This window comes from Aspergillus brasiliensis (assembly GCF_001889945.1).
Source record: "Aspergillus brasiliensis CBS 101740 unplaced genomic scaffold ASPBRscaffold_5, whole genome shotgun sequence".
In the NCBI taxonomy this organism is placed as follows: domain Eukaryota; kingdom Fungi; phylum Ascomycota; class Eurotiomycetes; order Eurotiales; family Aspergillaceae; genus Aspergillus; species Aspergillus brasiliensis.
The window spans coordinates 867,354-885,810 of record NW_027137446.1 but is presented as its reverse complement, the minus strand read 5'-3'; the positions used below and the strand labels follow the sequence as shown (position 1 = coordinate 885,810).

Genomic DNA, 18,457 nt, shown 5'->3' with positions numbered 1-18,457 from the left:
GAGCAGTGGGATGATGGCTGGTGACGGTCAGGGGACTCGAACACGCAGGCCAGTGGCTGCCCCGCCGGCCGGTAACGTCAGAGTCTCATTCTTTCCCGTAGCGCCGCCGGCTGGATGAAGAGCCAGACCGGCCTCATCAAAGCTCTTCCATCCCGCAAAATCCTCTTGCGAATCCCCGCGCCGTTGTCGTCCCCCCTGATCGATCTCTATGTGCGATATTAACTCTCCTGCATTCCTCTACCACCTTTAAGGGACCAGGTACTCGCCCAATTGCTACCCCAGCGACTCCTTGTTTTTCTCCCCACACCTTCCCCTCCCCGCGGTCCTCCGCGACAGGATCCCTTGCCATTTACTAGGGCCACGATAACGATTGATGCGCTAACGAGATGCAAAGATTTTCAGTCCCAACTAGTCAGTTTAAGATGGGGTCGGACGATATCCATGAAAGGGAAAAGGAGATAGTGGCTTCAGTCCGACCGCCTCATCAGCGTCGAATGAGTCCGTTCGTCATCGCTGGTCGTGCTGAGGAGAAACAGCTGGGGATATCAACTCGACGGTTGAATGTTAATGACTTCGCACTGTTGAAGACACTGGGCACAGGTAAGCTTAGCTTCGTCGCTTGCGCAACCTAGCCAGTGTCTGACGGCGGCCATTCTTGTGCCCAGGCACATTCGCTCGGGTGTGGTTAGTGAAGTTAAAAGACGAAAGGCAACGCAAGGACAGGGTCTACGCGCTGAAGATACTCCGGAAGGCAGATGGTATGTCGATTGTGATGGATATTGCTGCAGTATAATTAGCTAACCGTTTCATGTTTCGTAACATGGCAGTGATCAAGCTGAAACAAGTCGAGCATGTCCGCAACGAACGGAAGACTCTCTCAGACGTTTCCGGCCATCCTTTCATCACAACGTTGATTGCCTCCTTCTCCGATGCGCAGAACTTATACATGCTGGTACGAGTCCTAGAGCCATCTGTGTTTCTGCCGAGCGCGACCAAACCTGCAACCCGAGCACTGAAACCCGTGGCATATATGATGGTGGAAGACTAATGTCGTCATAGTTGGACTATTGCCCTGGCGGCGAGATATTCAGCTACCTACGACGTGCACGACGCTTCAATGAGAATACGTCAAAGTTCTACGCGGCCGAGATAGCGTTAACCATCGAGTTTCTTCATGACGTGGAAGGGGTTGTTTATCGAGACCTCAAGCCCGAGAATATCCTGCTTGACGCCGAGGGTCACATCAAACTGGTCGACTTTGGATTCGCAAAACAGGTTGGCGACCATGAGACCTATACTCTCTGTGGGACGCCCGAGTATCTCGCCCCGGAAGTCATTCATAACAGCGGCCACGGCCTGGCCGTGGACTGGTGGGCTCTGGGTATTCTAATATACGAGTTCCTTGTGGGACAACCGCCGTTTTGGGATCAAAACCCAATGCGCATCTATGAGCAGATCGTCGAGGGTCACATACGTTATCCTCAGAACATGTCGCCTGCAGCCCAGAACATCATATCGCTGCTCTGCAAGACCAACCCGACTGAGCGTTTGGGCTACATCTCCGGGGGCTCAGCTCGAGTGAAGACACATCCCTTTTTCGAGGACATCAACTGGGATGACCTGTTCCACCGCCGCATCAAGGGACCCATCATCCCTCGGGTTGATCATCCGGCGGATACCGGAAACTTTGAAGAATATCCCGATCCGGATGTGAAGAACCAGAGCATTTACACCGATGATTTGAGAGACAAATACGAGGCACTTTTTGCTGATTTCTGATCGATCAGCCGCTGTTGATTGCTTTTGTGTCAGGCCATTCCTTGTCGTCCCGGCGACGACCGCTTATGCCTTCCAAGCGCAACCGGCTGGTGACTTAACCAGAGTGTATCCTTCATGACAGGCTACTGAAGCCATTCTGGTAGCAGACTTGTGCCTGGACCGCAATATAGCCCACAAAGTCTTGCAGCGTTTACGGCACTTGGCTCATTTCTCTCGAAGGGCTATTGATGCCCCACCCTACCATCTACTGCGCGTTGCAACGCACCAAAAATTCGTGTGATGTCTAGCTGCATTGCTTCTGCCATATCCGATCTGGCTACTCGACATGAACGCGGGCTACAGGCCCCGACTGGACACGCCTTTGCGAGCACGCTATAAAGGAAAGTCATCAGCGACATCACACCTCTCGGATCCTGTAACGAGCCTTGTTTCGATCAATACTTTCAGTCATCTCTAATTATCCAAGCATGATGTGCTTCTTCTTACTTTCTTTTCCTACTCCCGAGCGTTACAGATTGGCGAGCCAGTCATTGACACCTACAGCTCGGATACATCGAGCATGGGCCGGCTACTCAACCGTCTTCAAGTGGGACTCTCAGGGGCTCTGCCGGTTCACATTCTGTCTCGCCAAGCAGATAAGTCAGGTGTTCTTCCAGTCACGATAATGAGTAACGAGTGTTTAATTTCTTGCACATGCTTTCTGTCCACCTTTGAGAGGTCCTCGGGGGGTTGCTTTTTAAAATTATGGTGAAGGGGGCCCAATTGATATTACTTCTGTACTTTTTTGTCTGGATGACACTGCGAGACATACAATTGGATACATAGTACAATGATGCTTACCACGATTTTGAATACAAATGATATTTATGATGAAAGATACATAACACACACACCTTCCAACCACATCCCCCAGAACCAAGCATCACGATATACATGCCATGACACTACCACACCAAGTACTTATTACCTACTTCCTCCCCGTCCCATTTACCAACCCAACCCCCCTCCCCATCCCCTCCGCAACACACACCCCCTCCCTAACCGCCCTCGCCACCACACCCCTAAACCCCCCTTCCTCCAACACACAAAGTCCCCCCATCGTACACCCCCCCGGCGACGTCCCCCGATCCTTCAACAACGCCGGATGCTCCCCAGCGAGCAACAAATCCCCCGTTCCCCTCAACACCTGCGCAACCGTCAACCGCGCCTCCTCCCTCCCCAACCCCATCGCCACCCCGCCATCCACCAACGCCTCCACGAACACCGCCACAAACGCTGGCGTCGACCCGCCCAGCACTGTGAACGTGTCCATTTGATAGGGTCTTACTTGGACTGTGCGTCCGATTTTATTGAAGATTCCTTCGGTGAGGGAGATAAGTGACTCCGGCACAGACTGGATCTCTTCCCCATTTGGAGGGATCTCGATCGCTGTGATAGATTGGGAGATTGTGGCGCAGATGTTGGGTAGCGCGCGGACAATGTAGAGGTTACTAGATGATGGGTTGGAGAGGAGGGCGCGTAGGGAGGAGACGGTCCAGCCGGCGGCGATGCTGATGAGGAGTTTTGGGGAGGAGTTGGGAGGGTTGCTGTTGTTATTGCAGAGGGCGGCTCTTGTGGACGGGTCGGTGAGGAGGGAGGGGATGTCGACTGGATCGCAGGCTAGAATGATGGTGTTGGCGGAGGTGATGGCTTCATGGTTGGAGGTGGAGGGGTAGATGGTTAGGTTATTGGTGCTGAGATGGGATTGGAATTGGGTTGAGAGGTTCTTTTGTGAAGTGGGTGAACGGACGGTCGCGATGAAGTGTGTTGGGAGGGGGGTGGTGGAGGTGGTATCTGTATTGGTGGTGGGTTGGGTGGTTAGGAGGCCGTTGAGGATGGCGATGCCCATTTTTCCTGGGATAATCTGTTAGAATATGGATGCACATGGAGGGTACTTGGGAAGTGGAATGTACCGCAGCCGAGGATGGCGAGGGTGTTCTCTGGTGTAGACATGGTTGTGGTTGTGCGGTTGTGTGGTGGGATGAGTGTATTGCAAGTAGATGGCAATGTAGATGATGGTCTCGAGATAGTGAGTGAGTGTCACGAGAAAGACTTAAGACTGATTGAGTTGAAGGAAGAAGAAACAACATATGCTGGAGGGATGAAGACGTGACAGTTCTCCTCATCCTACTTACTACTTACTACCCCTCACTGAAACTATGGAATGACTCCAAATTGAAGTATATCCAGATCCACCCGGACATCGGTGGGTCGCACTGCAGGCTGGCGGCTATTCTAGCTACACTTTTCGGTATGCCCTAGTAAAACCTACTTGTTTCTCCCCGGCCGATAACGGTCGAGTTTATCTGCAGCTCAGATGATTGCTCTTGTGACTGCATACAGCCTTAGATGGCCACCTTGCATCGGCTACAGATGCCATGGTTGGGAAAAATATCCTGAAAATGCAGCTTACAAGGAGGAACTTATGGAGATAGCAGAAATAGAATTGGAGACACAGAAATAGATACCATCATTGCATTCATTCATCACGGTCATACTCCATACATACAGCTAAATCGAAAGCAATGATTCTACCAGAAGAAAGCCCTAACTCGCCTCTTCACCTCCGCCTTCAGCGCCAAATGCTCAGTCATAGTGCGCGACACAGCATCCCTATTTTCCGCGGCTCTCCGCACCAAATAACCCAGACACTCTCCCATACTGCCCCAAGTCAAGCACTTGTACACACCGGGAGCCACATTGTTCTGATCTTTCAACTGCAACAGCCCGAAACTGACCCCATCCGCCATGCCCAGCAGCTGGCCGAACTCCACTCGGCCAGTGGGAAGCCCCGCCTGCAACCGAGCCTGGTGCAGCTCATGCGCCGCCACAGCACTCTCGATATTATGCGTAGCCAGAAACAAATCCGTCGTGGGAAATCTGCGTCCAGATTCTCCGAAACCCTGATAACGCTGCTGCAAGACGCCCCGCACGATGGAGTTGTACGCGATATCGGTGTCAGGCTTCGTATCGTGGATGAGCTGTCTCGGGTCCGACCTCATGTACGCTCCCCGCACCAGCTTCAATCCAAACGTAAATCCTTCCTTGTCTGCTATCTCCATGTGCGACGCTATCGTGCTCGGCGTACTTTTGAGATAAGCCTGGTATGTGTTGTATACCACTGCCTTGCCGTTTCGGTTGTACTTGCGCATCATGTCCAATGTGAGGTTGTGGATCCCTTGGAGGAACGAATGCTGTTCGGCGTCCATGAGGAGACGAGCGTTCTTCTCGACGACCCGCTGGCACACTTCATCCAAGGCCTCGACCATTTGTGTGGGGACGGGTTGTCCGGAGGCGAATGCCTCTGTGACTTTGGGTCCGGCCCCAGTGAGCCTGATAGCAGGGATTAGCATCTACTTTCCTTTTTCCTCTGTCCGCCGGATCAGGTAAAGTAATCCCTGGACTCTGGGGGATCGACTTACTTTGGGGCAAGGAAGTCACCTTCACCAAGCATATCCACTGTCTTTAGGTAACCCTCCCGCCAGGCTGCAATGAACTCGCATGACTGTGAGTCGGTTGCCTTTTGGGACACCTGGCTGTGAGCGAATTGGGTCTGGTTCGTGCTGGAATCCTGCACTGTCTCCCGCGCGTAGGTCAGAATTACGCCTCGGAGCCCTGTACTTTTGATTTGGCGGATCTTGTCCCGGACTTGGCTCTCCTTTTCCCCCGCACAGAAGTGGTCGTAGAATGTCTTTTTGAGGAACCAATGGATGAGAGGGTTGCGGTCCACATCGAGTAAGGCACCTCGGGGCTTGGTAAGGAAAGATAGGATGGACAAACAAGGCACGAGGAGGGCTTGGTGGGAGGAGATGGTGGTCACGAGGAAGGACCGTAGGAGAGTCTTGGTAGGGAGGACAGAATGAGGTGGTGCAGAGGAGGGTTTCTCTGTAGCCTGTGACTTGGCTACAGAGGAGGAGATGCTGGGGACTTTCTCAAAGGTGGTCCCTGTAGAGCAATATCGGAGAGTCTGAAGGACTAAAGTAGGCCTTGTAATGACACTGGTTCGTGCCCTTTGGCCAACCGGTGTCCTGCACAGGAGGTTGGACATGGTATGTGAACGTTGAAGAGATGAAAGAGATCTGAAGATGAAGGAACTGTTGGCATACGAGGAGACATCTTTATACCCTTGGATCGCTAGCTGCGGGGTGCATTCGTCTCCTCAATGATAGGGATAAGCATGTCTTGGGAGCTGATAAGATGACCACTTGGAGCAGGGGAATGCCGCTCATTGGTGCCCTCTACAACACCAGTGCTATCAGTAATCTACTTACTCATGTATCAATGCTGAATTACGCTTCCATTCGTACCGACTGGATCTAATTGACGTGTCTGACGGTTCCCATAGGCAGGAAATGGCCGGGTTTCGGACAGTCCCTGAGTTGATGCTTATTGAGTGAGGGGTAGGCTTAATTCGGCAGCCCTACCGTGTCAATAGTGTTAAATTTGGGAGACAACTGGGTGTCTATCTGTCTTGTTCTTGCCTATACGAGGTCTCCAGATTGCCTAGATTGACCACAGTGTCCGATATGAGAGTTCGAAAGCCGTACATATTGTATATAGATATCGAGATATTGTCATGTTCATATTCTGCCCTGTGCTCTGATAAGCGCTCTGGGAATGAAGAGCATTGACAGTGAATAAAGATTAAGTACCTATATAGAAAGGCGTGCCCATACTCATTGCCATGGCATGCTGAATGAAGCTATTTTCAGGGACATCTGTAGTATACAGCGGAAGCAGGCCAGCACGTAAGACCATTGACCGCCAATCCACATGACTGACTCTGCTCAATTGGAAGTCATGTGCAACAAACGCTATGGCTTCCGCTGTTTACTGCGTTTGTCCCACTGCCAGCCTTCCCGGGGGGCTGCGAATTCACGAATCCCTAGTGGGCCATGAATCCGACTCTGCGTTTCAATGTCATCTAGCAATGGCAGTTATGACCTATCAATCGATATCGTGTCTTCCATAGAATTAAGGGCCTGCAGAAGTCATACAGCCTATCCGTTGTGTTTACGGCCGCACCGGTCCTTGAAGCCATCTAGCAGCCGAAGGGCTCTCGGAATTTGGAGCTATATTATGAACAGACAGGCAGGTGCGTGACGATACACCACTCCCTTGTTACTGAAAGGACACAGAGGAAATGGACATGTCTGAGCCACTCCATTATTAAACTATTTGCTGATTTGCAGAATATACAGAAAAATCATTCATAATCGGACCAAGACATTACCGAGAATCTAGCATACCTAAGGTTTTCACAGCTGGCTAGCCTCATTTATACAGCGATCCTTGAGTTTACCGCAGCCCTCATAATGATGTGCTCCAAAGGATCATAAGTCAGCATCGATCCCAATAACCCTTCAAGAACTTTCATCTCTACTGGACTCAAAACTTCCGTGAAGGGGTCTCTCTATCCCTTAATGCACACAAATATTGGGAATATGGCGCATGACTTGATTGAACTACCACCATAAATCACACGCTACGAGCGAAGATAGTCCAACCCTATTGAAGCTGAGCCGATATAGCTCAAGTCACACTCCTGAAACCCCCCCGCCCCCAACCAGCCCCAAGTCATGCTGCTTCATTGATCCCTAATACTACACCTGGCTGTTCACAACTCATAGGTGTCGCCCATTGTGGTCCATTGATTTCGAATGTCCAACAATGACGAAGCAACCTCGGCCATGGTGATGTGTATACCCGGGGCTAAATGCGCGTCGCGCTGTACTTCCTAACACTCCTTAGGGGCAACAGCGATGAGTCTCTTTGACTTGATGTATCTCGCCATTAGACAATTATTGGCAAGTCTGATAGTTGAGTAGCCACCGTAACCTAGCTTATGGACGACCTCGTAGCGACGGTCGAGATATCAGTCGCCGATTTAAGTCGGGTGACAACCAACTGAGTCGTAACCCTCGAGATCTTCGACACCTTCTTCCTACTTGAAGGCCAATGATGGTAGAACTTCGGGACCCTTGTATATGATGGCGCTGAGTTGAGTTTCTTTTCATTAGGGTGGATATAAGTATTTGGGACATGCGAAGAGTATTTCCCCAGGAGATGTGAACATGAAAAGGAACATAAGCGTTCGAAAATTGCGAAGCCTAAGACATTCAGTTTGTCAATAGGTACATCATTTCGTAGTATGCTTGTGGGTGGATAGAAATATCATCTCAACGGGCATCGTCAGGAATGTAGCAGGATGAATCTAAGAAGATTTCGATTCCGCCTTCATTGCCTGAAGCAAGTGCACTGCCTATCAAATCCTTGCCAAGTTATATTAGTACACATTGACCTATCCATGGCAGTCCTATTTTACAACCTTAAACTCAGTCCAGCCAATCCTGACTGAAGCGTTAGTAAATTTTAATAGTTATATTCGGCCTTAACTAGCCTAGTGTTTGCATGGTAAGCAGTACTATATATATCCTTAGTATCCGCCACATTTTCGGCACATGAGCGGGCGGTGAGGCCATTCCCGTTGTGGATGGCTCCATTTTCGAGGAACTTCAGGATAAGTTGAAGTCATCCGATACACATCCACAGCTTCCTGACTCTCTAAAAATAGCCTGCATAACTATACCTGGGGTGTATACTTTCATGGGGATTTGGTCAACATTTCGCGTTCTATGCAAATCGTTATCTCTTTCCAAAATGCCAAGCGCTTGCTGCTTGGCTAAGTTCTCCGCCGGAATCACAGGCGAGACTCTCCTGACTGGGCGCAACAGGTGCCAAACGCTGCCCTTATCCTCACCCAAAAAAGTATCTGCACATCACGACTGTGTATACGCCACTGCAGTCAAAGATTTCTCCCTAAGTGTCGCGTGGCCGTCATGAGCCACGTCATGCAACGAATGCTTGCCGGGAAGCTCCAGACGTCGTCGGCCTTGAGGCACAGAATTTAGTTTAGTGCCAACCGAGATAACCGAACGGAACCAGGAGATAACGAATGGGATCCACTCAAAGCCCCATCGGGCACACGAATCAGCAGAATCTGACGAGGTCAACGACATCCTCTGAGTCGACAGCTCGGGGCTGGCGAACCGCCGATGCGATACGTCGATCAAAGTGCCGCATCTCGGTTTAAAACATCTTTCTATATTCCAGTCATCCCACGGGATGTCAAGGAGGACTGGTTGGGCGTGGAGGTTTATTACCCCCAGTTTAATCGGCTTACTATCCACTTAGTCAACTATACTAGTAGCCTTCGGTTCTTGTCCGTGGATCGCTGTCCCACAATCCCGGCAACCCCTGGGTGGGAGGCGTGGCCTGGAGAACAGGCGCCATGACCAGAAGACGCGTACGCAAGCTACAGAGTCCGCTGTACACATATCCGTTCGTCAAGCCGTTATTGGACGTGTGTTCCCCTCCTAAGAAAAACCCGGCCTGCCATTTAGCATGGCTGGCGCCCTCCAAATACATTTGAGGGAACTCAACCTCAAATCTTTATTCTGGCAATGTCGCTGGAGCTGATTTCCCGCCGCCTACCACGTCTTGTGTCGGGGTAATAATGATTCCTCCCCTTATTTGGGCGTGCATTGCCGCGTTCGCTCGGACAGCCCGCGGAGATTATGTATCCATCAACTACCAAGAGTACAATGACGGTGCGCTAGGACACCGTCCTCACTTGGAATTCCATTCCAGCTCCGAATATGCACCCCTCCTACAGGTCAACGTATGGGACCAAGATGCCATCTCTGAGACGGGGTCCCATATATTCATCAAACATGATGGTAACGACTCCTCACCACTCTCGTCGCCGCTCATCTTGGATGCCAACGACTTGAGTGCCGTCTATATGAACCGCACCTTCAAGAACGTGTTCGGTACCCGTGTCCAAGAGAACTTCGGCAAGAAGTATTTGACTTTTTGGGAAGGAGAGAAAGGCGATGGCATTGGTGACGGTTATGGCCTCGCCTACGACGACACCTACCGCTTGGTCTATAAAGTATGGGCACAAAACATCAAAGTGCACAGCGACCTCCACGAATTTGCATTCACAGGAAATGGAACGGCTTTGGTCACAGGCGTCAACGCGCTCAACGCCCGTGCATCGGACTTCACAGACAAAGGCTGGTTAACGCCCCCTCGATTTGAGGTCCTGGACTCCATTTTCCAAGAGATCGACCTCGAAACTAATGAGGTGCTTTTCGACTGGCGAGCCCTCGATCACATTAACCCCACGGACTCCTATGAGCCCATGGGCAGAGGTTGGGATGCGTATCATATGAACAGCATCCAGAAGGTAAGAGGAGGACATACGTCTCCCGACAATAAGCTATAAACACGTTCTGACATGCCATGGTATCTAGACCAAAGCAGGCAACTATCTCATTTCCATTCGTCACTTGCATGCCATATACCTCATCGACGGAAAAACAGGCGACATCATATGGACCATGGGAGGCAAGCGTAACGACTTCGTTGAGCTGCCCCGCGCCAAAGAAGCCGAGTCAGCCGCGCCCGTGCTGTCAATGCAGTGGCAGCACCACGCTCAATTCGTTCCCGGAACCGACGAGACCCAAATGACCTTATTTGACAACCATGTCAAGGTTACCAGTCACGGCGTCTGCGACACCGATTGCTCACGCGGCCTCCACATTGCTATCAATGACACTGCTTCACCCCCGACCGTGCAACTCTTACGCGAGTTCCACCACCCGTCCCACCTTCAGGCCCAGAGCCAAGGGAGCATGCAGGCTCTCTCGCCCTCTGCCGATGATTTGGGCAATGTATTTATTGGCTGGGGGCGGTGTCCCACATTTACCGAGCACAGCTCGTCGGGAGAGACAGTCATGGACGTGCAGTTTTCTCCGTGGCACAGCGACGATATCCCTGATGCGCTCGATAACTACCGCGCTTATAAGATGGACTGGTCCGCCACACCCTGGTGGGACCCTGCTATCGCACCGCGTACGAACGAGGAAGGTGAGCTGGTCATGTACGTTAGCTGGAACGGAGCAACGGAAGTAGCCAACTGGGTTATCCGGGGAGCAGCCAGCGACGAACTTGACGAAGAAGGCGAAATAATAGCGGCATCACGCCGGACAGGCTTTGAAACCAAGTTGACAGTGGGGGAGACCGACTGGCGCTATATCTGGGCCGAAGCCTTGGATAGCCAGGGAAACGTACTTCGATCGACTGAAGTTGTGGACCTGGACACGGCGGATTTATCAGTTGCTCATGATACTTATGATGAGCCTGAGTCCACCTTTATCCCCTCGGAGAAGATCACCACTGGATTGTCGACAAACACGGTAGTCTTCTTGGCGAGTGGGCTGACTGTTGTTGTGTTGGTGACGATTGCTGCGGGAGTTATGTGGTGGCGCCGGCGCCAGGTGTATAATCGTCTGGAGGCAGAGGACTTTGCTCTTGCTTCGGATGACGGCTTTGATGAGCATGATGATGATGACGAGGAGGCTGGCGATAAGTATGCTGGTCTTGATCCACCATCTAGAGGGGATGAGGACCGTCGTGCTCTGATTCCCAAGGCAGAGCAGAGGAACATGGATAGCGTGTAGACTATCATCTACCTTTTATTGTAAATAGACTCATAATTGACTGACTACTTGTATCAGTTAAAAGGTGTTGAAAGAGTACACCTTGTACTCTGGAAGTCCCACCAAACTCCTAAGGTCTACTGGGAATCCGAAGAGACCCAGGATAATACTAGAAAGTAGATAGTAGATAGTCGATAGTCGATAGTAGATAGACGTGGTGTAAGTCCAGATAAGGTGAAGCACGCAATCCCGCGCCTCCTAACGTGATGGTGGACCCTGAACAGCAAAAAGAAGATCAAGGCAACGAGGCGGGGACTGAAATGGCAGCCGCGCGCCATTCCCAGAAAGGAAGAGGCCCCTTATCTCCCGCTAACCCCCGCATTTTGGCTGGCTGTCTTGATAAGCTCCTCACACTTTGGGATGGCCTTCCTTCTTGTTCCCGAATTACTACCCCTCGCTGCAACCACTCATACTCCTCTTCTGTCATCTCGCTAGCTGCACCCTGTTCTTGACTAGCATCTCCTCCAATCAGTCAAAATGAACGTCCGGAGTCGAACTGGCTGCTTGGCTTGCAAGAGTAAGTCTATCCGCTTGGTCAAACGGCCGCCTGCATGGCCACGCTGTCCAATGTCCTCGTGCTGATAAGGTATCTCAGAGCGCAAGCGTCGCTGCGGAGGTAAGATCTACAACCTACTACACTTAGTACCTACTGCTCTTAGTGCCACAGAGCGCCGGAGCTGACCAATTGCCAAATCAGAGGAGAAACCCGCCTGCAGGAACTGTATCGTGCGCGGATTCGAGTGCCCGTATCTGTCGGAGAACTCGCAACTGATCACCCTACGCTTTAAGATCTCTCTTGGTAAGACTTCCTTGCATATAGCGCTTGGGCCTTTATTCTAATCGACTCTAGCGAATGGCTACCGGCTACCTGTAAAGAAGCAGAATCGGAGGCACTTCATCTCCGTTTCGGCCGAGGATGTCGCCTTGCTATCATCTGAGCACAATCAAGAAATTGTACCCGCAGAAAAAAATGATACACGCACCAAGAATGTAAATGGCCACGCACTAAACCCTGTCAGACTAGAAGGATCCGTCTTTGCATCCCCTCTAGTTGATTGCAGTGGGCTCGAGCAGCAACTTTTTCAATATTGTGAGTGAACCGGGAAACGGCTGGCATATCCAAGGCTAATATATACACAGATCTACAGGTGATTAGCAGAGTGAGAGTGTTCCGTGACGATTCGAGAAACAAGTTTCGATCTCTAGTTGTCCCCTTTTGCTGCGGACGGAGACCATTGCTCTACGCGGTTCTGTCTGTCAGCGCCAATGATCGACGCGCCGAAACGGTGCCGACACACATAAACTACGAACGGCTAGCGCTTTCGTACAAATCTCTTGCCTTGCAGTCACTGCGAAAATCTCTATCGGATGTCAGTAATGCAAGCGAGGCACTCATGACTTGTCTCATTCTGTGCACCCTGGAAATTGCCTCAGGCTGCCAGCCGGAGTGGGTGCGTCATGCCAAGGGAGCCTTTGCCATCATAAACAGCTGCTCTAGTATGATCGATCCCGAGATTTTGTTTTTCGCTCGGAGCTACTTCCAGTCTCGTACCGTCTTCTTCCGCACCACGGGCTGCCATGATGATCTGCTTGACAAGGATGCCGAACGTCTGCTAGAGTCCCAGACTGGAATCGACCATGGCATGGACTTTTTCTCGCAATGCACAACTCTCGGAGTTAACTACACAGACGAGCGGACGGAGATCCAACCCCATTTTGGCTGCTCCCTCAGCTTGCTCGACATCATCGCTCGGGCAACCGACTTGGTCGGCCAGAAACAGAAACTCCGTCGCAATGGCTGCAATTCCTTCTTTTCCGAAGGAGAGATGATGCAGCGGGCCATGTCACTGCGGAGCGAGCTAGACCTCTTGCCGAAAGAGCACTCTCCCGACAGCGAATACTTAACAACCTGCGGAGAGTGCTTTCGCATGGCTGCTGATCTATATCTGCAGCTGGCGTGTGATATCCCCTTAACCCAGCCAGCTCTTCAGACACTGCTAGGAAAGCTCCTGAATCACATTGGCAAGGTCATCCGGGAGGACCAGGAGCGACAGCTCTTTCCAATGTGGCCACTGTTCCTGGCGGGCTGTCTGTCCACTGCCGATGAGGACCGGGTGCGCGTTCTGAACTACTTCACCTATCTCTCTCACGCATGGCCAGTGAGCAACATTCCGATAGTGCGGAAAGCCACAGAGACGGTGTGGAAGTTTCGAGACTTGAACCCTCATGAGTGCGGAAGTGGATTCGATTGGCAAATGATTATCAGCCGGATGAATTGGAAATTGGCTTTGTCGTAGCTCCGACCCTCTCAACTGTACCCTTTAATGATGTATGACGACAGCTAAACGAACTTATATGACACTCATAGCAATCAAGAATCCCAATTCATGCAGCATAAAATCAACTCTACAACTTCGGAGCCGGAGTCGGTCTGATCTCCTCAAACTCCCTAGTCTCACCCAATCGCCAACTGACATCTCCCTCCCACTTGCCTGACTTCTTCTTGTCCCCCTTCCACCTCCACCGATCCACCCCCTGCTTCCTCTCCTTTAGCAACGTAAACACCCAGTCCCCAACAATCGGCAACATCTTAAACAAATGTCCCGAATCACCCGAGCAAAGCACCACCGACCCCTCCGTCTCCGGCACAAAATCAATAATAAACTCCGAATCACTCGTATCCGCAAACCAACACAACTTCTTCTCCACAAACGGCCGATCCGCAAACTGCGGCAATGACTCCCTCAACAGTCTCCTCATCCTCTTCTCATCCTCCGCCGGCAACACTCCATCGCTCTCCTGCAACGTCGCAGGCGGATACGATACTCCAGATGCCGGATTCGTGTTAATGTACCCGCCACCCATAGGGCAGATCTTCAGCAGATTGGTCTTCGGATCCGGCTCAAAGTAAAATCCCAGATCGCGAGCATACGTCACAGGGATCCCACGGAGCATGGAGGCCTCATCGTCTGTGAGTTTGACATGCCCCAGGGACCAGGATTTGGCGACGACTTGGCCTCCTGCTTCTGGGACGAGAGTGGCTGCTGCGGCGCCGATGGCTACAACGGCTAGTTTGCAGGGGTAGATTTTTCCATTACCGGTGCGGACCCCCGTTACTTGTTTCTTGTTTGTGGGAGAGTAGATTAGTTCGGTGACTTTGCCGATGTCTTCGCCGAGGAAGAATTTCACGCCGCGGGCTGCGGCGGCTTCGTAGACGGCGCGGAGGGCGTTGGCTGAGTGCGCGTAACCGGCTAGTTGGTTGAAGTAGCCGTTCCAGCCTGGCAGGGGCCCGGTGAGTTGCCAGGCGATGTTTCTGATGTCCTCTGGGGTTTTGATGGTCGTGAGTTTGCCTTTGTAGGTGGGGTGGTTGCGGATTGACGCGAGGAAGCGGTTCATTGTTTGCGAGGCTTTTCCGGGGGCCGCGCCGGAGACGAGGTGAAGGAAGCCGGTTTGGTGGTAGTGTGGGGCGTAGAGGGGGGTTTTCCAGCCTTCAATGGCTTGCTGTAGGGGAGAGGAGGTGTTAGTGGCGTGGGTTGTGGGGGAGGGAAAATGTTAGGGAGGGGAGCACATACAAGTGTCAGTTCAGTGTACCACGGGTCTTCGTATTCTGCGCGCACAATCTTGTTGATGTCGTGACCGGCGGAATAACGGGCTGGGACTTGGTTGTCTCTTTCGAAGACGGAAACGTTGGTGAAGCCATTGCTGGAGAGGTGGAGGGCCGTGGTGAGCCCGAAGACACCGGCTCCAATGATGGCGATGGGATCGGATTTGGAAGTCGATACCATTGTGGTATGTGCGGGCACAATTGTAAGTGTGAAGAGGGGACTGTTAGCTCAAGTGATGATTACTGAGTGGGAGCATGAGAGATTGATTTGTTGGTGATGCGTTGCAATGGGATTATATACTACTAGTAGTAAAGCAATCCATTGGCAATTCAGATGGATCAGACCATGCTCAAGTAGCATGCTGTGATTGTTGAACAGGTCGGCACTTGCCCCCGGCTGTACCTCCACCACAATTGGAGTGCACATACCAGCAACGGCAAGCATACTAAAAGGTGCAGCTTATCGCGGTGGCTCGAGCGTCTGGTTCATTCAGAATTGTGGGTTAGCGCAGGCGATACATACCGGATACACTATCTTACTGTTCATGCGGGGGGTTGTCATCTTGGAGAAGAAGGGAGGGTTGGAGGCGTTAGCGTGAACGATGATCGACGGTTAGTGTATGCGAGGGTCTGGAGATAGGCGGTGACGCTAATAGATAGCTGTATCGGCTGTCTAGCGAGTATCTAGCCTCCAGACTCCAGAGCGATAATCAGTCGGTGGGTCTTGCATGAGGGGATACATGGCGATAGCCGATAGGAGTGCGGGGGCTCCATCCTGCAGCTGGCAAAGTCAATGTCAGTCTTGTCGTGAGAAGGTGAGGTTGGAAATTCGAACATCCTGGCATTAAGGCATGTTTCTCAAAACGGTGAGAGTAGGCAATAGAAGATGGCTTTCTCGCAACAGACTGCATTGGCTCAAAAATTGACGAAGATGATGATGAACGAGCTTGATGCTGGGATACGATTGAGGTGGAGGTAAAGGTGAGGTGTAGAGTGAGCAGAAGTAGACCCCACAGTCACCTGATTCAAAAGAGGGAGTCTCTACAATCAGGACCCAGGTAGTACGAAGATATTGTCTACTTGTGGAGAGCATAATATGAAGTGATTCATGTCATCATTGCAAGTTCTATTTTTACAGAAACCCCAACATCCAAAACCATATCTCACGGCGCCTATATAACTATTCGGACCCTTACTCATTGCTGGGGTACCGGAAGCCGTTCAAGGGGAAGAATTCTTCCTTGATCGTTCTGGGACTGGCGAATCTCATAAGAACGTTGGCACTACCAGCCTTATCGTTGGTTCCACTCGAGCGACTGCCACCAAATGACTGTTGTCCAATAAGTGCAGCAGTAGTCTTGCAGTCTGTTGCGTAATATGTTAGCAGTGGGATCTAGAGAAGAACAGCATGGTCACTCACTGATGTAAAAGTTTCCAGCCGAGTACCGCAGGGTATCCTCGGCTTCGCGGATGGCACGGCGATCAGCTGCGAACACAGCTCCAGTCAAAGCAAATCCACCGCCACTCTGGTCGACCGTCTTTAAGACAGAAGACCACTCGGCGTCAGGGTAGACGTAGACTGCAAGCACTGGACCGAAGATCTCCTTGTCGAACAGCTCATGGTTGGGGTCTTTAGCGCGGTACACAGTGGGATGCACGTAGTATCCGGTTGAGCCGTCATAGGTACCACCGGCAATTAATTCCAAGGAAGGATCCTTGTTGCTAGCGTCGATGACGGACTTGATCTTCTCGAAAGATGCCTTGTGGATGACAGGGCCCATGAAAGCTCCCATCTCCTCCGGCGACCCGATCGTGATCTCCTTGATTTCAGACTTCAACTTCTCCAGGAACTCTTGTGCCCGTGACTCAGGCAGGTACAGTCGGGATGTGGCCGAGCACTTCTGTCCTTGGTACTCAAAAGCACCTCGAAGAGTATGGTAAACAGCGCTCTGGATATCGGCAGTGGGATGAACCAGGTGGAAATTCTTGCCACTGGTTTCGCCAACTAGACGAGGGTAGTCGCGGTAGACCTTCTTGCCGATATTTTCGCCGACCTGAGCGTACAGAGAACGGAAGACGTCCGAGGAACCGGTAAAGTTGAGACCACCAAACTCCCTGCGTCCAAGCACTGTCTGTGTGATTTCCTGCGCATCACCAGTGACGAACTGGATGACATTGGGGGGCAGACCAGCCTCGAGGAGGATCTTGTAGACGAGCTCGCTCGCGTACACGTTCGAATCGGAAGGCTTCCAGACCACGACATTGCCCATAAGAGCTGGGCCGCTGATGAGGTTTCCGCCAATGGCAGTGAAGTTGAAAGGCGACACGGCGTAAACGAATCCTTCCAAGGGTCTGTAGTCCACACGGCTAGAGAACAATTAGTGTCCGAGCGCCTCAAACTTCAGAGGGTTGCACTTACGTCCACATTCCCTCAGTACCGCGGTCGGGCTGCTTCTCCAGCAGCTCAGCAGCATAGTTGCAGTTCAGACGGAAGAAGTCAGCCAGCTCCGCAGCTGCATCAATTTCGCCCTGCCAGATGTTCTTTCCTTGTCCCAGCATCGTAGCAGCGATGAGTTCGTATCGGTATTTGCCGGCAACGAGCTCGGCAGCCTTGAGAAAGATAGCAGCCCTGTCGACAAAGGGAGTGTTCTGCCATGACTCCTTTGCCTCTAATGCTGCATCAATTGCCGCATTTACTTGTGCAGCATTCACGCTAGGGTAGTTGGTAAAGGTAGTGGAATGTTCGGCGGGAAGAGGTTGTTGTAAGGTGTTGGAGACCGAGAGCAATTTGCCTCCGACATATGACTGACTCTTGAGCGGCAGCTGTGACTTCATCTGCTTCAACACTTTTTCGACCTCTGCCCTTTCTGGAGAGCCCCTGGTGTAGTCCAGCTATCATGGAGAATATCAGTAATTGCACCCTAACTGGGTGGATAAGAAGCTAGCAACTCACGTTAGGCTCATTTCTAGCGGCTGGTAGACGGAAAGGTACAGTAGCAACTCCCCGAGCTCTAGGGACTGAAGTTCTGGCGACACGGCGTCCTAGGGAGCGCACGCTGGGCGAGGGCTGAGACAAGGGAAGTTTGAATGCCATTGTGAAGGTATGTGGTAGTAGAGGCCGTAGAGGAGAGACTGAGCGTAGACCTGGAAGTGACAAACATGGTGAACCTCATTCTTCTTATGTATCAGCTTGGCCATGGTATTCGAGTAGTCAACTACTTGGCAAACCGATGTTCGGCGCTGTTGCAGGTGGAAGTGAGGAGAGTGAGGAGTAAGATCCACCAATTTGGAGTGCGTCCAGCTGGCGGGTAAACTAGCCCAGCACTTGGACCTTCCCGGCTAAGAATAGTGGCGGGTAGACTAGCCTTCCGCTGGAGATCCCCCTAATGCGGGCTGGACCGGTCCTTCGGTCTCCATCTTGTTACGCCATGCTCCCTCAACTTGGCTTGTCAGCCACATCTCAGTTTGC

The 18,457-nt window shown here is 51.6% G+C and overlaps 7 protein-coding genes across 7 annotated transcripts; 3 read left to right on the top strand and 4 right to left on the bottom strand.

The window, feature by feature from the left end:
• Positions 1-422: 422 nt before the first annotated feature.
• On the top strand, positions 423-1,779 carry ASPBRDRAFT_123612 (cAMP-dependent protein kinase; the record flags this gene model as incomplete). Its single annotated transcript, XM_067617618.1, has 4 exons — positions 423-600; positions 666-758; positions 828-952; positions 1,060-1,779. 4 exons carry the CDS (start codon positions 423-425, stop codon positions 1,777-1,779), a joined length of 1,116 nt encoding a protein of 371 aa, XP_067479829.1.
• Positions 1,780-2,579: 800 nt separating this feature from the next.
• ASPBRDRAFT_175844 (pyrroline-5-carboxylate reductase family protein) lies at positions 2,580-3,941 on the bottom strand. Its single transcript, XM_067619814.1, has 2 exons — positions 3,732-3,941; positions 2,580-3,672 (listed from the first exon to the last, which is right to left on the bottom strand). Exons 1-2 carry the CDS (start codon positions 3,769-3,771, stop codon positions 2,747-2,749), a joined length of 966 nt encoding a protein of 321 aa, XP_067479828.1. The 5' UTR covers positions 3,772-3,941; the 3' UTR covers positions 2,580-2,746.
• A 330-nt stretch (positions 3,942-4,271) lies between these two features.
• ASPBRDRAFT_150774 (uncharacterized protein) lies at positions 4,272-5,866 on the bottom strand (the record flags this gene model as incomplete). The annotated part of the gene is made up of 2 exons (XM_067619321.1): positions 4,272-5,151; positions 5,241-5,866. The coding sequence occupies 2 exons, from the start codon at positions 5,864-5,866 to the stop codon at positions 4,350-4,352; spliced, it is 1,428 nt and encodes a 475-aa protein (XP_067479827.1). The 3' UTR covers positions 4,272-4,349.
• Positions 5,867-10,042: 4,176 nt separating this feature from the next.
• ASPBRDRAFT_42299 (uncharacterized protein) lies at positions 10,043-11,398 on the top strand. The gene is made up of 2 exons (XM_067624768.1): positions 10,043-10,069; positions 10,137-11,398. The coding sequence occupies exons 1-2, from the start codon at positions 10,052-10,054 to the stop codon at positions 11,343-11,345; spliced, it is 1,227 nt and encodes a 408-aa protein (XP_067479826.1). The 5' UTR covers positions 10,043-10,051; the 3' UTR covers positions 11,346-11,398.
• A 463-nt stretch (positions 11,399-11,861) lies between these two features.
• Positions 11,862-13,681, top strand: ASPBRDRAFT_54395 (Zn(II)2Cys6 transcription factor; the record flags this gene model as incomplete). Its single annotated transcript, XM_067627230.1, has 5 exons — positions 11,862-11,901; positions 11,980-12,000; positions 12,082-12,183; positions 12,235-12,474; positions 12,525-13,681. 5 exons carry the CDS (start codon positions 11,862-11,864, stop codon positions 13,679-13,681), a joined length of 1,560 nt encoding a protein of 519 aa, XP_067479825.1.
• Positions 13,682-13,790: 109 nt separating this feature from the next.
• ASPBRDRAFT_124168 (NAD(P)/FAD-dependent oxidoreductase) lies at positions 13,791-15,169 on the bottom strand (the record flags this gene model as incomplete). Its single annotated transcript, XM_067617672.1, has 2 exons — positions 13,791-14,885; positions 14,957-15,169. 2 exons carry the CDS (start codon positions 15,167-15,169, stop codon positions 13,791-13,793), a joined length of 1,308 nt encoding a protein of 435 aa, XP_067479824.1.
• A 931-nt stretch (positions 15,170-16,100) lies between these two features.
• Positions 16,101-18,230, bottom strand: ASPBRDRAFT_150766 (L-glutamate gamma-semialdehyde dehydrogenase). Its single transcript, XM_067619320.1, has 4 exons — positions 17,942-18,230; positions 17,408-17,880; positions 16,409-17,355; positions 16,101-16,353 (listed from the first exon to the last, which is right to left on the bottom strand). The coding sequence occupies exons 1-4, from the start codon at positions 18,080-18,082 to the stop codon at positions 16,181-16,183; spliced, it is 1,734 nt and encodes a 577-aa protein (XP_067479823.1). The 5' UTR covers positions 18,083-18,230; the 3' UTR covers positions 16,101-16,180.
• Between the last annotated feature and the right edge of the window lie 227 nt (positions 18,231-18,457).

Coding starts and splice junctions, on each gene's coding strand:
- ASPBRDRAFT_150766 (XM_067619320.1), bottom strand. CDS start 18,082: ATGGCATTCAAACTTCCCTTGTCTCAGCCCTCGCCCAGCGTGCGCTCC. Junction 17,356..17,407: donor GGTACTGAGGGAATGTGGAC/GTAAGTGCAACC, acceptor ATTGTTCTCTAG/CCGTGTGGACTACAGACCCT. Junction 16,354..16,408: donor GGCTGGAAACTTTTACATCA/GTGAGTGACCAT, acceptor ATTACGCAACAG/ACTGCAAGACTACTGCTGCA.
- ASPBRDRAFT_175844 (XM_067619814.1), bottom strand. CDS start 3,771: ATGTCTACACCAGAGAACACCCTCGCCATCCTCGGCTGCG. Junction 3,673..3,731: donor CCTCGCCATCCTCGGCTGCG/GTACATTCCACT, acceptor AGATTATCCCAG/GAAAAATGGGCATCGCCATC.